The 17316-nt window shown below is 46.2% G+C and overlaps 1 protein-coding gene across 1 annotated transcript in view; it reads right to left on the bottom strand.

The window, feature by feature from the left end:
• STK35 (serine/threonine kinase 35) overlaps positions 1 to 17316 on the bottom strand; it is a 31837-nt gene that overhangs the window by 10711 nt on the left and 3810 nt on the right. The window contains exon 2 of the mRNA XM_030532770.1: positions 10845 to 11592. Within this exon, the coding sequence (XP_030388630.1) occupies positions 10880 to 11592 (713 nt within the window). The 3' untranslated portion in view covers positions 10845 to 10879. The remainder of the gene's footprint in view (positions 1 to 10844; positions 11593 to 17316) is intronic.

Raw genomic sequence — 17316 nt, 5'->3', positions numbered from 1 at the left:
AAGCAACGTGGCTTTAATTGTAGTCATGTTGATCAGGGAAGAGATGGGATGAGCCATCCTTTCATCCCTCAACAGGCCCCTCCAGATCAGGGTTGAGATCTTTTTGTTTAGCAATCTGGAGCTTGGTCCATTCTGAGGATATGGAAAAATTTTTTCTCCAAGACTGTCGGTCTAGCACTTTAAAACTGAGCTTACAAATGAAAGATAAAACAGAAGACTGCTCTTCTCCAGCCTGCAAGTTATTTGTGGGACTTAGTTCAAATGTATTAGGGCTGTTTAAGTTAATAATTTTAAATTAATGGCTTTCCTTTGCTGTTATATTTTAATACCAGATAGGACTGGACTATAGCCAACAGCTCAGCAACGAATTCACCACTGAGATAGCTTGTATAGGCTCCCACCCTGAGGATAGATGGGCAGTGGGACCAGCTGCGGAGAATTATTGAATTCCTTAGGAAAGAGGAAGAGCCGAAAGTAAGGGAACCAGCAGCTCTAGCAGACAGCTGAAGGCAAAAGCAGAGGCTGTGTGCTCTTGGGGCCATACTGAACCAAGACACGTGAAGTGAGCTAAGGAGGAATTTCTTATTTGGCCCTTAAAGGGATAAGGGTTTGGGGTTGGTTGCTTGCTTCCTTACCTAGGTGTTTGTAATCCTGACATACAAGGTGTTTGCTAATCCTGCTTTGACTGGCCTATTCTAACCCCTTCCCCAACTGTACAAATCCTACAGATCCCTCTTGAGGGAATGGAAGGTAGATGGGAGGAGTTAGGAAAAAACAGCAGCCTCCCGTTGTCTGGCCACAACCCCGATCCCTCTGAAAGGGTGCGCCCTGAAGGTCAAGAAGCTGGCGAAAGAGCGTTGAGGGGAAACCAATTCCATTTTACGTTGCATTGTGGCTGGACCTTCAGCTCTGGAGTTAGTACTAGCTGGTTTGCTTTCAGAAGCCTGGTCTACAGGTTTAGCTACGTTGCTGAGGGGTGTGAAAAATTCACCCTGAGATACATAGTTAAGCCAGCTTAAGCACTCACATAGACATCTGTAGGTCAACAGAGGAATTTTGCCATCTACCTAGCTACTGCTTCGCAAGGGGGTGGAAATACTATGGTGACAGAAAAACCCCTTCTGTTGCTGTAGTAAGAGTGTGCACTACAGTGGTGAAGCTGCTGAAGTGTAGCTGTACTGTACCAGTCTCCTGTCCTCAAAGACAAAGACAGTCATTAAACTGCTTCTTTCCCAAAGAGACAGTGGAGACACCATCCTTGCCTCTACTCCTCTTTCTTCCTCTCCAACTCAGTTTGTGGTTGATGACTCGCACGCCACCTTTATTAAGAGACTGGAAGTGTCTAGAGATCTCAGCTACTAGAATGTCAGTCACTACTAAGTGTCCTCATTTCTGCTGCAGAGTATGCAAGGGTACCACAGGAGACCCAAAGACTGTGCTGTCACTGCAGAGGCATCCAGACCTAAGCAATGTATTTTCGAACATGAGGAGATAGATGAGAACAGACATTTTGTTTTAAAGCAAGCAGATTGCTAAGCTTGTTTGTGAGATCCCTCCCCCTCCCTTCCCATGCGTCTGGCCCTCAAGAGGCATTTCTCCAGCGGGGGTGTGTTGGGTTAGTCCGTTTCAGCACCTAGTTCAGTAAACTGTGCTCATTAGGACTGAGGCCCATTGGAACTCTCAATTAGCTGAAGGAAACCCGGAGCAGAACACAGCTGTTAGAGTACATAGTAATTAGCAACTACCTCTTAGGCCTTAATTTCTTTACCAACTCTCTGAGAGTGCCTCTGAAACTAGATCCACACAGCTACAATTAGCCTCTAAAGAGAATGGGGTTCAGGTGTGACTGCTGTAATTAGAGGATCAGAGACCAGACAGGGGCTACTGCTCTTACAGAAAGGACTACAGTAAGGTCGGGAGAATTTCTGGCTGAGAGATGCTGGTTAGTGCCTAGAAACCAGATTTCTATGTCAAGAGTTGCAAATTGGGATAAACAAAAAGCATATGAAGAAAGACGCAAGAGAAGTATTGCAGGAGTTCTCCATGGATGGACACACGGAAATGGTATCCCAGTCCATACTTGGCACAAGACAGAGGGACTGAGGAGCAGCAAATCAGAAAGGAGATTGAATGTGTCTCTTCGTGACTTTGCATAGTAGCAGGAGAAAAACTGCCACCTCACTTAATCATAATGTGATCGGGTGAACAGGCAACTAGTCACCAGAAAATGGTAAAGACACTCAACGGACAAACTCCAGGGGAGAAGTGAACCTCTCTACTCGTTTCTCAGAATTAAGATGGTAGTTGTGATTGATCTCTGAAAAAAACTATTGCCAAGCTTAAAATGAACACAGGTTTTGTCAAAGTTGGGCCTCAAACATCCGCTTTGCAGAGGTGAAAAGGGCAAGATTTGCAGACATAAGCTAAGACTTGTGGTCAACCAGACGCAACACACGCAACCAGATAACACATTATGCTAACTCCTATGAAGAGAGATAAGTTGTGACCCCAGGCACAGCTTGTCTAACCCACATTTAAAACAACTGGCTACAAGGATATAAGTAAGCATAAATTATACAGCCCAAATGACAACGCTAACCACATTAAAGATTTGGCTGACCCTAATTGGTTGGCCTGTTTTAAGACATGGCTGACAGATCAGATAAAAAGTACAAAGGTACGGGACCATGTGTGTGTCTGTCATAAGGGAAACCTGACCCACCCCTCTGAACTGAAGGGACATGCACTTTTCGACACTTTATACCCGGACAGTGTGGAAAACGGCCGACTGAAGGGTAACGTATTTTCGGACGAATGCAGGGTAAGTTTATGGAGTAAAGAAGTGTGGTTGCTCAAGCTGAATTGATCAAGTTGTATCGATACTATAGTGTTGTTAATAGCAGTCAGTAGCTGATGAATAATAACTTTACATGTACTTGTCTTCAGTATAACTTTCCATTTATATTCATCCTTATTCAGTGTTGGTCTTTTTTCTTGCTTTTCTTATTTTGTCTGTGTTGCCTTTATAGTCAAAAGTCATTAAAAACCTTTTCTGAGGAATAATGAGTAGTTTTAATTTTTCTTATATGGGCACTACTCGACCTCATTGCATCTGTGTTGGGTGGTGGGAAGAAGCGATCACCCAGGGCCCAGTTAAGGTCCTGATGCGTATTGCCCTCTTCCTTCATCTCCGCAGTAGTTAGAGGCTGAAAGAAGAGGTAGTGCAAGGAGTGGGCTAGTCTGCTGGAATAAGTCAGTTTCAGAGAAAGACAACCTCTGCTGGGCACTGAAATCCCATCACTGCCCCCTACTCCACACACTCCAGCCTGAGAAGTATTCTCTACAATCAGACCACTCTTCACATTCATTTGTAATGTTAACAAAAGCCAGAGCAGCTCCGCCACTGGCTCATTCCCTTACCGAGCCCCTTTCACCGCTGTGCTAGTCAAAGGCTAGAAGCTACACCTCAGCTCCAGTATAAGCCCTCCTGATGAGAGTAGAATGCGATCTCTGCTACTGCTATGGCTGAACACCACCTTTTTAAAAGCAGACTCTCAGAGCTGTGAAATCCACAGATTTACATTGCTTGCCTTGAAATTTGCTGTGCCTCAGAAGGCTTCAGATAGGCTTAGTGGTCCGAATTTGGGGGTCATTTGAACGAAGGGTCCCTAAGATACTCAACCCCCTTTCCATTTTATTGCGCTCCGTTGCTCATCTAGTGCATGGCACCCCCTGACCCTTTCAGGAGGTGCTACTGGAAAAGTTATTGATCTGAGATCTCCACAAGGACATATGCCAAAAACAACAAGCCAACGAGACTAGGACCAGATGGTTTCCAGGCAGCTTGCTGTTACCGTGCCTGTGTGGCTGAAGGGGACGTGCTGCGGACAATGAACCTGAGACATCCATGCATGCTGTAAGTGTGAACCTTCCCCTGGCAGAAATCTGTGAATGATCAGTGGGCATGGTTCTATCATCTACCTGTTAAGGGGGTTTAATATTGTGTGCAATGCGTCTTGAGTAGTTCAGCTAATTTAGAAGGGCCTCTAACTACTTTCTGAAAGATTAATTACATGTGTTCTATGCGGCTGTGAGAATGATTGCTGGACCTGTGGCTGCTCTTCCACCTGCAGCATTATTAAAGGAGAGTGCTAGCACTGATTAAGGAGGATGAAACAATGATCCCGTAGTTACCCAAACTCACTCAGCACCTAACCTCTTCCAAGTCAAACTTCCTTAAGTGTCCGTGTTTCTGCCTCTGAGGACACGCACAGATGCCTCCCCCTAGGTGACTAGACACCTATTTCCTGCCTAAGTCCCAGAGTGATGAATGAATTACAAGACAACAGGCATTCGACTGCCTAAGTCACGTGCTCAAGGCCATCTACCAGAGTAGGTCCCCTTCGAAATCTGTCTGGATGAGGAGGTGGTGGTGGGAGTGAGGCTCACTTCAGAAAGAACAAGAGTTTCCCACCTCTCGGGAGAGTTTGCTAACCCTTGAGCTATGGGATATTCTCCTGTGGGGTCCCCCCAGTCTCTCCCATAGAAGCTATTGCACTCTGGGTAGATAATGAGAGTGGTTAGAGCAAGGGGACTGGGCCCAGGATTCCCCACCTCTCATGTGGGTGCCCTAACCCCTGGACTAGAGAGAGAGAGAATGGGAATGGCTGTCTCTGGACTATGATAGTCACTGGGCCAGAGAGAGGGAATAACTGCAGTCCAATAGTTAGGATGCCCACTTGGGAGGCAGGAAGCCCTGGGCCTAGTCATCCTGGGTGCTGGAACAGTGCAAGCAAGGGTGGGATGGAAAGGAGGGAGGGTCAGAACTATGTGGGGAGACTCCACCTGACCTCTCCCCCCCATAAAACCCTCCAATTATAGGTACTTGCATGGCCCCCATTACTGTAGAAGCTTAGTCTCATTAATGTAGTTACCCTCAGTACTCCTCGGGCCAGTGTTGTTCTCAGTTTTACAGATGGAGAACTGAAAGCCATACAGGAAGTCCATTGCAGAGCAGGGAATTAAATCCAGGTCTCCCACATCCCAGCTGCCTCCTCTATGGCCCTCCTCCAATTTCTGTCCTTCCCTTCAAAAGATGTCCCCATTAACTCCATGCTTTCCCCATCTCCTCTACCTGGGGGTCCCGTGTTAATGCCCGCCTCTCCATGGGGAGGACAGTGCTGGACAGGCAGACACTGCAGATGATACAGAGGCAGTGAAGGTACCAACGCCCAGCCAGTGCATTCTGTGGCCAGGCTAATATTAGCTGAGAAGCCTGAGGCAGTGCAGGGAGAAGAGCTGGGTGTTGAGAAACTTTTTTAAAAAGAACAATTAAATGACTAAGAGTTTAAGCCAGGGTTCAGGTTACCCCGTGGTGCCTCATGCCCTTCCCTAATGTGGAGAGGGGCTACACGAAGACCTCTGAAAACCAGGATATACAGTTAAGATAAACAGCATTGCAACCTTAACTCTGCCCCTCTGGAGCTGGCAATAGCCACTGGAAGTTATCTGCATGGACTTCTGCTGCATTCACTGTGCTATAGCCCTACTGAATGGTGGAGGGATTGCTAGAGCAGCCTGACAGAACTGTGATTGTGACAGGGTGATCTAGGGAGTCCGAGGCCCTCTCCCTCCTCACCACGTGTGAGCCAAGGACAGAAGTGTCCAAGTATCTTTAGGGATGCAATGTCTCATTTCAGTGCTGCACAGGGTCTTCTTGCCACGGTGATTGTCAGCAATGAGGTGGGACAGGAGTGAACTGTGGGTTTAATGATTGTCAAGTGAAAGCGTAACGCTGGATAGAATGCTGTCCATGAGGGCGAAGGGCTTGTAAAATGTGGTTGTTGCTGTGGAGCAGGCACAGTGAGTGTGGTGTAGGCAGCTCTTGTCCAGTACATCTCAGCTAAACACAAGTTTTACTGTAGCACAGGGAAGGTGTTAGACTTAGTCCTATAGTGCTCACGTAGCCTATTCCCTGTGTATTCTACACTAGCTGCAACGGCAGGGCACCAGCAGGTGTGTTATGGGAATATTACGGCATCACTCGGGGCAAGGGTCAGATTGTAGTGGGTGGTTTTTAGCTCTATATTTCCTGAGGGTTAAGTGTAGCCACTCTCCCCCTTCTGGAAGGGCTCAGGGCACTACCTGGCAACCTGAAACTGTCTGGACATGTGGGAGTTGTGTAATACCCAGTGCTGGCAGCTCTGTACAGCCCTCTGACCCCAATACAACTGTTCTAAAATAACTTTCCATTTGCAAAGAGGAACAGCTCTTGAAGTTTCAGGAGAGCATTAATCAGGATGTTTATAGCTTCTGGAAGGTAGTTATGCAAGATCACTCTAAGGGGATCAAAGTCTCAGCTATCAGCACAGGAGAGATGTTGCCTTTACTCATCTTATGATCTGCTTATTTCCATAGCTAGGTTACTAGAACCACTGTGATGAGAAAAACCAAAATTGATGAGATCTTACTAGTGTGTGCGCTCGTCCCCCCACTACCACTCACGTGAGCAGAGTAGATCTCTAGACAACTCATCCCTGCCAGAGTGCCCTAGGTTCCTGGCTGTATAAATAGTTAACTATGTCCAATACTAAACTGATGTCCAAATATAAACCACTTGCCTAACCTGTAACCATAAGGGGTGGTTTGCTGCCACAATTAACACCGGGCGAGGGAAACCTGCCGCATACATATGCCACAGTGGTAGCCATAACATTAGAACACAGTGCACAGCTGGGAAAAGGGGGAACTGATGCCACTGTCTGATCAAGCAGTACATTTGTTCACCGGAACACAACAGGATGATAACTGCAGAGTGAACAAGGAAGGAAATCCTGTGTGTCTCTAGCCACAAAGGAACTGGCTGGGCTGCTTCTGCCCCTTCAGTGTTGCTCTGCACCAAGGAACATGGCAAAATTACAAGGGCAGAATCAGACCCACAAGATGGAATCTACATTAATGCTGATGGTTACTTACAAGTAATATTATCCAACCACTTCCATGCTTACAGTCAGCCTCCCCCCTTGAGGCATGGAGAGGTTAAGTACTTGCTAATGTGTAATGCAGGTGCAGTAACAATGCTAAACACCTACAGGAATCAAGGGATTAACCTGAGGTCACCCACCAGGATCAAACAGCTCAGTTTCTGGTTGTACTAGAATGACTTCTGTATCACATACCTCGAAAGGGAAAGGTTGTATAAAGTGTGCATATAGAAGCAGGGGTCCTGTGAAAGTCTTACCCCCTGTGTCTACTCAAATGAGGAGGAGAAAAAATATTCCTTTTATGTCAGTGAAAGATGAACACAAACACTGCAGGGAATGCCTGCTACTCTTACAGAGTAAGTCTCAGGGTATGTGGAGTCAGGAGCAACAACTGGGACAGTCTGAGTAACCACATGGGACAGACAGCTCTGGGATACTCAGCCAGGCTGGTAAAACCAGTAGGAAGATCACCTTCACTGTCTCCAGCTCATTGGTTCTGGCTGGCTTCAGCAGAACAGCAGGTAACCATAAATACTGGTTAAATATAAAATCTGCTGCATGGCAGGTCTGTAGCATAAGCGCAGAGACATGAGCCCCCTTGGACCTTGAGAAGCCAGAAGTGGCCAGTGCAATACCAAGAATGGGCAAGCTCTGGCTGGCAGCACTGTGTGCTGTCTAAGTTAGGACATGAACTTCAGTTAAAGTCTGAAGTCTCTTGCCATTTAACTCCTCAAACAGAAATGAGAGGCCTTGTTCTGAATGGCACATACAGCAATTCAAGAAACAAGGTCCATAAGGGTCAAAGTTACACTTGCTGTGGGAACTGACTTGTGGTTAAATGCTCAAGTGCTGGGGCATTAATGCTGACCTCAGGCACTGATTTGTTCATTCTGAGCTTCTCAGGCAGTTTCTGACTTAAGCAGTGGGAATGTTACAGTAAAGCTCAGCAACAATGAAAGGGGCCTGTTGTGGATTTGAAGGTGTGAATGCTGTTTAAAAAGCCATGCCTGTAAGAGCACTGCTGCACAGTGAAGGAACCAGAGAAATTCTTCCCCCTCGTGTAACATGATGCGCCAAGTCTACAATGAACATATCGCCGGCACTCAGCTCAGCTACTGGGGACAAGCAAAGCACGGCCACTGTGGCACATTCAATTTAGTTACTGAGTGGTAACCACCTCTGTGGCAGCTGGGTCACTAAAGGAAACATTTGGTGAAGATGAACTGCTGGCTCCATCCATGGATAGGGAAGGGGGGAATCTGAACAGGCAGCTAGGGTCTTACATAAACAGCTGCAGAGCAGGACTGTCCTCTATTATCCCTGCATTTACTATTCTGCAGATATGCGCAGAATGGATTTTCCCCAGAGGGCACTGGCTTGTTACATAACTCAGCAGCATAGTGTTAGCAGAGCATGAGTGATCACAGATGGCAACAGCAGAGGCAAAACATGGACCACTTGGGAGATGCATGATGCTGGGTGCTTTAAAAATAGCATATTCCCAACCCCCACAGGAGCAAAACATCCACCTCTTCCCTTAAAACCAAGAGGTGAAGTATGCTATTCTAGTAGCACCTAGTCACACCAGAACAAGGAAGGATCAGTTATCACTGAAGTCCATTTCAAGGGTTCACAATTCTGCTCATTCATTCTTAACCCCCTACCTCAACCCCACCAGGAACCTGCATTATACACAGCCAACGATCCACCAGCCTGTGCACTATAGCAGCCCCACCATTCAGTCACTCACTGTGATGGACCTTTTATCACATACATGGTACTAGAGGGCGAGTATCTAGAGCAAAGTCTCAACTAAGGGTGTCTTTGCTTTCCTAGGTAAAGTCATATCCTTACCTCCAAAAAATAAAAAAAAATTAGTTTCTCACAGCAGCTCTTCAGCTGAGAAAAGCAGCTGTCGATTGATTGATGCTGGTAAGAAATGCCCCAAATAACCTACTTGTCTGGGCACATTCCAAACTGGTGCCTAGAGAAAGGGGACGGAGAGCACATCTTTATTACATCATCTCTGGAATGCTCACTTCAGGTCAAGGCACATCAATAGCAGCAAGGAAATTAGGAGCCAAGGCTGCCAAAGTGTCCTTAACTCATCCTGTTGTACATGCATATTACTGCAGAGGCCTGTCTCTACTCTACGGGTTGATCTTACCACATGTTGCACAACTTCACCATGAGGGGCGGGAAACAGTGACATGTGCCAACCAGCTCCAATTTGTAATTTCCTTTAATATCTAATTTGAGTCTAAGCTCCTCAGTCCCTGAGCACAGCGAGCAGAACAGGTGGGCTAAGTTCCAGTTTAGTCATTTTCCCACTAATGAAGTGTCACGGATCTCTCCTGATCAGCATTATACAGAGAGCACTGCAGGAGCTTTTGACAGGCCAAGGTTCTCCAAAGGCAAGTTTTACTTTCATCTCCCAGATCTGCAATTTTCCAGTTTCAACCTGGTTCTCTGGCTGGGAGAGCCCCTAGTAACTGCTTCTGTTTCTAAGTGGCTCTGCCACAAATAAATACTTCCCCGTTACTGAGGACACCAGCTCAATGTAACCCCATTTCCCAGTTCTACAGCTCTGACAGACTAGGCTTTTGGCTATTGGAGTCCTTTAGGTTCTGAATACAGCAGTGGCAAAAGCAAATGAAAGTTTCACTTCCTCCTTGAATTCTGGAGTTTCTAGATGTGGTTTAGGGAACTGAGCCTAGAAGGAAAGTGGTTCCATTTAAACTGAGCTGCGAGCAATCTGTTAAAATACAACAATTCTGTAAACTTTCTGCCTGTGAATGCTTATATCACCCAACCGTGCCAAATACAGGAACACGTGCCTGGCATTGCACAAGTATGTTTCACATTCAGAGGAACTCCCTTATTTAGTACTGGGAAGTAAAAATGAAACAAGACCAGTTACATTCCTTCTAGGTGAAGCAGGATTGTAAATGTTGAAAACTCACCTGTCACTTTGCCCAGTGTATTCCTAAGCAGTTTGTAGAGCTGTTTTACCTCTTCAAATTCAAGAGGGGTGTTATCAGTCCAGTACATTATATTGGGGTGGGAATGGATATGCAGAGCCCAGGAAATCTGATGTTCACTCTTCCAGCTTCAGGATTGTCTAAACTAAGCTTAGCCTGATTGCAACCATTAAGCAGAGGAGGATGTGGAAAGGAGGATGAAGTAGCTGAGCAAAACTGTATTGCATCTAAAAGATAGCTAGTGAGTAGAATATGGCACCTTATCATGGGAAAGCCTCTGTGCTCACCTCAAGTGGCCTCTGAGCACAGTGATAAGCTTCATTTTTGTATAAACAGAAGAAAATTGCTATATTACATGCAAACACCACAATTAAGAGAACATTAAGGCCGCTCTAGTTATCGACAAGGCTGCCGGTGAAGCCTTCTGTCCCCTCGTGTACACATGATACAAGGATACTATTCTTCCCCAGCAGGATCCCTCTCTCTTATTGGTCAGAGCACAGGGAATGAGCCAGCAGGAAAGTTTCTATCCCAGTTGTTTGAGTGGTCCCTTGCCTCACCACACACTAGCCAGCTTGGTCAGTGAGTGTGGTAGGGGTCCTCTCAGGCAACTGAGACTTGTGTTAGACATGTTTCCAACACAGGATTTGGAGAACATTAGACAGGGCTGCTGCTAGTTCTGTTTTCCATCTCCTTTTTATGATTTTTTTGTTTAAATAAAGGTGGTTGAAAGCCTCAGGAAGTAGTGCTTACATGAGTCAGTGGATAAATAGCTCTAAGAATATAAAAGGCTCCACTGTGCCATTACACAGTACAGCCAATAAGTGGGATGGTGCAATAGGTAGAGAAAAGAGTTGCAGAAAAACTGCAGAACACTTACCCAATTGCAAAGCGCACTAATGCTTTGCCCTGAATTTAAGCAGCACATGTAACCTGGTCCATTCTGGTTTCAAGCTCAAAGGCATCAGGTCGGTCCTGTGGGTTAGCAGCTAACATGTCTTTCAAGAGTTGCTTGATTCCCTCAGACATGGAAGTCCTGCGTTTCTGGGGAATATGCAACTCCATCTTTGGGTTTTCTAGCAGTGCTTCCCCAACGGGCACAATCTCTGTGCCCTGCTTGATGTAGGTCCCCAGTAGCTCTTTCTTGGTCTCTGCATCGATGAAAGTTATCCTCTCAATCATGGCCCAGATGATGATGCCCAGGGCAAAGATGTCTGCCTTGGCTGTGTAGTGTCCCTCCCAGACCTCAGGGGCCATGTAGAAGTCAGAGCCGCAGGCTGAAGACAGCCAGTACTTGTTCACATTCACATTTTTGTTATCATTCCCACCTTCCTTGCCCCGAGCCGTCAGGCCAGCACAGACCTTGCTCAGTCCGAAGTCTGCCACCTTGAGAACAGGGGTGCCAGACTTCTCGGTGATCAAGATGTTGTCTGGCTTCAGGTCCCTGTGCACAATATGGTTCTTGTGCAGGAAGGCAATTGCGCTGGTTAGCTGTAGCATGAAACTCTTGTTAGTGGCTGGGTCCGGTCGCCGCGAGAGCACGTACTGATTCAGATCTCCCCCTTCGCAGAACTCCATGACGAACCAGAGATAACAGGGCTCCTCAGCATAGCCCAAGATTCTCTCACCTTACAAAAGAAAGAAAGAGGCATGGTAATGGCAGACACAGCAAGAGTTTAGCAATGGTGAGGACAGTTATGTTTTAAATGCAGCGGAAAGTCCTGATGAGTCTAGCCAGAGCTGCCCTCATGAGGACATGCTGGTGATCACTACTGCTAAGTGTGTCATTTGTAAGTTATGCAGAAGGCTGCAGACTGGCTGACTGACACCCTCATCTCTATAGTTTAACTGCTTTGGTGTCCTGTGGAATAAGGGGGCTATAGAATATTTTTCATTTCCTATCACAGTCACAACTGTACCCTAGACACCAGCTTAAAGGATGGTTTGCTTTAAAAGTTGTTCTACAAGTGGCTCTGAGAAAAAGTAAACATGGATCCATCCTCCGTAGTTTCTACAGAGCTCAGATTGCAAGTAAACAGTTTTACTATCAGTCCTGCAGGCTCCACCTGGAATCTGAAAACCAAGCCATGTTCTTCAGCTTCTGCATTTACCACCAATAAGATTCTGCAGTTCGAATTCTCGGCCTTGCTGATGATCTAGGAATCAGAAGAGAATCGAGCTTGCTCTCCTATAGGGTTTCTTCTGCTGTGGTGACCGGCACCACTAAGGGCTGTCCTACTCTTAAGTTTCACTGGCAAAACTCCATTGGTAAGTATCAGAGGGGTAGCTGCGTTAGTCTGTATCCACAAAAACAACGAGGAGCCTGGTGGCACCTTAAAGACTAACAGCTTTATTTGGGCATGAGCTTTCATGGGTAAAAAACCATTTCTTCAGCTTATGCCCAAATAAATCTGTTAGTCTTTAAGGTGCCACTGGATTCCTCGTTGTTTCTATTGGTAAGGGGTAGGTTTTTTTTTGCTAACTTAGGTGTATAAGCCTCATGTACAGTACAAAGCCTACTGATTACCATTAGAGATTATTTGGGATGATATCTGTGCCTACAGCCATATTTCCAGCAGGGAGGGGAGGAATCTTGAACTGTTTGCCTTCTAGCAAATAGCACTTCCTGAGTATAGTGAACTCACGTGATGCAGGAGAGAAGATGGAAGTTGACCTTGGTTATACAGACAGAAGCTGTTAGTGCAACTTATTTCCTCATAAATTGTTGAGAATTACACTTCACCATAAACCCAGAGTACTCAACTTGATTGCCTCTACTTTTTCTATCAAATCACATGGGCAGAGTTGAAAAGTTAAAATGTGTTAAAATGACTCCACCCTCCAGCAAATAAACATTCTAGCACAGGCTCCAGAGAACGCGTGGGAAAGAAACTAGGATTTCCAATGGCTGATAAAGCCAAAGAACACCAAACAAGCCAAGTCATCAGCTCTTTAATGGCCAGTGATTGGTATGGGTAGGTGGAGAGAAATGTTGGTTATTTGCATAAACAGTCTGTAACCATGACTACTACCATGGAAATTAGAAAAGGAGAATCTGGCTGCACCTCCCTGTCCTATGTGAATAATAAATAATAATAGGAGATTACCTATCTCCTAGAACTGGAAGGGACCTTGAAAGGTCATCGAGTCCAGCCCCCTGCCTTCACTAGCAGGACCAAGTACTGATTTTTGCCCCAGATCCCTAAGTGGCCCCCTCAAGGATTGAACTCAGAACCCTGGGTTTAGCAGGCCAATGCTCAAACCACTGAGCTATCCCTCCCCAGCAATGAAAGTTAGATCATAGGGAGGAGTGGGAGGGAGACCCTTTAAACCAGCAGTTCCCAACCGGGGTCCAAGGCCCTCTTAGGGCCGCAAGCAGGTTTCAGGGGGTCCACCAAACAGGGCCACCATCAGAGTCATTGGAGCTCAGGGCAGAACGCTAAAGCCCTGTCACCCAGAGCTGAACCTGAAGTCTGAGCAATTTAGTTTTGTGGGACCACCTGTGGTATGAGGCCCTGGGCAATTGCCCTGCTTCCTACCCTGCCAATGCTGGCCCTGGCTTTTATATGCAGAGAAACAGTTATAGCACGGGTGGGCTGTAGAGTTTTTATAGCATTGGGGGGGCGTGCTCAGAAAGAAAAACGTTGAGAACCCCAGCTTTAAACAAGCCATCAGAAAGTGGGGTGCTGGTGGCCAAATCAAGGCTCCCTAATAAGAGTATTGAAAGAGGGAATCCCTCCAAGCTACAGTCTCTGTGGCAAACAGTCTATTTGGGGAAAGAAGGGTTATTTGTTTCTGGAGATGAAAACTCAGAACAGGAAAACAGCATCTACTGTCTGAGCCGCCCTTGGTGAGAGAATGGGAAAAGGACATGACAAAATGGAAAACCAAAGACAGAACTACTGGTCTTGGGAACAAAAACGTTTGCACAGTGAAAACAGTTACGTGCACTTAGTTTATAATTTTATTAACTCAGCTTAATTAAAACTCTGACAACACCTCCTTAAGACACAAGGTTTGTTTGTGTATACCCTTCAGTCAGTGCTGCTCCAGCCCTCTGCAGGAAGATTTTGGGTGGGATGGCTATTCCTGTTCTGGTAACAACTCTGAACAGCTGTTCTACGAGTTGTGTATTCTATGCATGAGGACGTATGGACTCTGCTTATAACAGCAATGTCACACCCCTTGTGTGCATGTTATACAGAAGTAGGAGTGCAGGTAGTACCAGGCTATAGGGCACATGTGGGAATGCAAAAGCATTCCGATTCTAGTGGCAGTGATGGCACCTTTCTACAAGTGTGACCTGTGTGGTGGTGGCCAAGCTCAGTAACAAAGCCAGTCAGTTTCCAACTGGCTGAAGTATTGGCTTAGCAATGAAGAAAAAGCCTTCAGTTTTTAAGAGCAAAGTGAGGAGTGTTGCGTTTTGAAGCACATTCTCTGCCACTGGACTCCCACAAGCCAAGTGCTCTCGTGTCAAGACAGCTGGACCAACAGTAATAGGCCAAGTACAGGCTAGTAACTAGGGGTGGGACACTGACCTACCAGGTCTAGGCCAGGAGCACTATTTATTCCCTTACTTATTTTCTGGGTTATAGAAAGTATTTTAATTTGTTAAATCACCTTGCTGCTGTCAGAACAAAGAGCCTCCATTTAAAGAGCTGACAAAGTAGCTAAAATGGAATTTCTGAAAGTGAAATTAAGTGACCAAGAACAATGAAAAGTTTAGACAATAGGTGTGATTAGAGCTGGGAAAAAAGCAGCTCTTTGCACCCGAGCCTGGGCCAGATGGGGACCAAAATGACCTTCAGCGTAATTTAGGAAAGTCCTTAGTATGCTTTGGGTTATGCTGGTTGCAGTGATCCCATAGGCTCTCCCCAGCACTCCCCTCTGGCATGTCCCCTTACTCACACACCAGGGAGTAAGGGGCATAGAACTGGCAATGGCAACTACCTCCCCTATATCAGGACCAATCCTATACTGATCCTTCAAGGCTGCTTTCAAGCGATTTCGTGCTATCGAGACAGCGCAAGTCAGCTGGAACCAACACAGAGAATCTGGCCCAATAGTTGCAATAAGTGACAAGTAATGTTACACTCTGGTTGCATGTGCACACTCACACAACTGTGGCGGCGGGTCTGAAGACTGCATGCAGCGGAATTTTGAAGAGGGTGCTTGTTGGCACTCGTGTGGTGAGGACCAGGTGACGATTTGTGTGGGACCATAAACTACACTGAGACTAATCGTAGGAATCCTATACATACAGGATAGAACATTGCCCTTGGGTAGGAATTTTGCATTTGAAATTCTGCTAATTATCCAGTCTCCTATTTTGACTTATGCGGGAATGCTACACACCAACAGCAGCAAGAGCAGACACCTTGCAGTAGGTTTAGTGGGAAAAGCAACATGGGACACCAGCCCCCTTCTGTTCCTGCATTTGCCTTCATCCTCTCCTTGATCTTTGCCCTTTCTTTATTTGGCTTTTGGGGTGATTTGTTGGCCACTCTCCTCTTCTCCTCTCTCCCCTCACCCCCATTGTTGGGGTCCTTCCCTTTTTTGTCTCTGAAGGGTGCATAGAAGGACTGAGTTCTAGTTAGTTTTCCTCAGCAGTTTTTGAACTTAGCATAGAGAAAATTACTGGGAACAGTCTCCTTCTGCCTCTGGGTTTTTACTAGGGTGACCAGACAGCAAATGTGAAAAATCGGGATGGGGGTAGGGGGTAATAGGAGCCTATAAAAGAAAAAGATCCAAAAATTGGGACTGTCCCTATAAAATCGGGACATCTGGTCACCCTACATTTTACACACAGAGCAGGCAGCAAAGGGAGACTAAGAGAAAAGACTGATTTACATCATGGATCAGTCTCAGAACTTGTCTGAGTGTTTACATAAAGTCCCACTGAATTCAAGGACACTGCACTCTAGTCTAGGTGGTGTAGGATGGATAACGTGCGCTAACCCCTTCATTGCTGCAGTGACGTTCTCCTGAAACACCTATTGGAACCTCAGCATTTCAAAGTGACTTAATTTAGTCAAATCACTGAGCAAATTTAACAGCTATCGAATTGGTGTCCCTTTCGCCATTGTTGAAATTAGATGTAATCTTAAAATACACTTGTTAGCTGTTAAGATTCATATGCCAAACAGATATGGCTAGCACACAGCACTGAAAAGAGATGGCCACAGACACTGTATAAGCCGGTGGCATCTGAAAGTAACAGGCTATGCACTGCTATGTTGTAACCTGTGTACAGGCCGTAGAGTCATGGATACTGTAGAAGTATTTTGAGAGTTATGGCAGGGAGTCCAGGCTGCTGTGCAGCCAGCCTGCTCATGTTAGGGCAGTGCTTACTAGCACGTCAGCTATCTATGTTCAGTTTCTCTAGTAAGCTAGTTCTGTACATTGACACCATTGGCTAGAACAGTCCATAGGGCACGTGGTCGAACATGAGCCCTGAACATGTGTATGTATGAAGGCTTTGCTGATGAGGGAGCAGTGAGAGGGAAGTACACACAATTGAGACTAATGGAACTCCAAGCCAGGTGCTCAGCTTCAGCTGTATTTTGCTTTAACCAGAGATGCCGAATAATGAATTTTGGATCATAAATGACATTCACTCTGCAAAAGAATTTGAACCCTACAGTCTAGTGGTCTGTTACTTGAGACTCAGCCAAAATGAGGAGCACGAGTTAATCCCCACATCCTGAACCTTGGCACATTGGCACAACATCTGTGCATGCCTGTAAATAGCCTGGCTGAGGTCAGGCAGAATGGCACGGCAGGGATTCTAAGCACTGGGCACATGGGCCAGAACACTGTTGGTAGGGGGGAACAAGAGGGGCATGATCAAGCCCAGGTGCCTTGGGTGACTGGGGAAGGGGTAACTGAGGTACAGTAGCTTTCGGTGAGGTCTCCCCCACCTATCAGTATAAGTTACATAGCTCTGGAAGTAACTGAGCTGCAATCTGTTGAGGTTTTTTGGGGGGTGAACCGATGCATTTTGGAACATATAGTGTTCTTCACCTAGCAAATATCAGAACTCAAGCTTACTGACAGGTCTGTGATGACAGGATAGGTATGGGGGGTGCAGTAGCTTTGAGGGAGAAATTCACCAAATGCAGGTTCAAGCTGGCTTTGATTGTTGCAACGCAGTGCATGTCTCCCCCTCAGGATAGGAAGGGGATGGGGGTCCCAAGGTAGTCTCCCCAATTTACAGCTTCTTGCAGCAGAATCTTTTACTCTCCTATACAATTGGCTCCACTTGTTGCCATGAGGGGAGGGAAGGTCTGAGGGAGAGGGGGTGGCTGCTGGACCTCTCTGCCTGAGGGAGTTTCTAGGGTAGGGGAGAACAT

The sequence above is a fragment of the Gopherus evgoodei genome, chromosome 14 (genome assembly GCF_007399415.2).
Source record: "Gopherus evgoodei ecotype Sinaloan lineage chromosome 14, rGopEvg1_v1.p, whole genome shotgun sequence".
Lineage (NCBI taxonomy): Eukaryota > Metazoa > Chordata > Testudines > Testudinidae > Gopherus > Gopherus evgoodei.
This window is presented reverse-complemented; position numbering and strand designations above follow the sequence as displayed.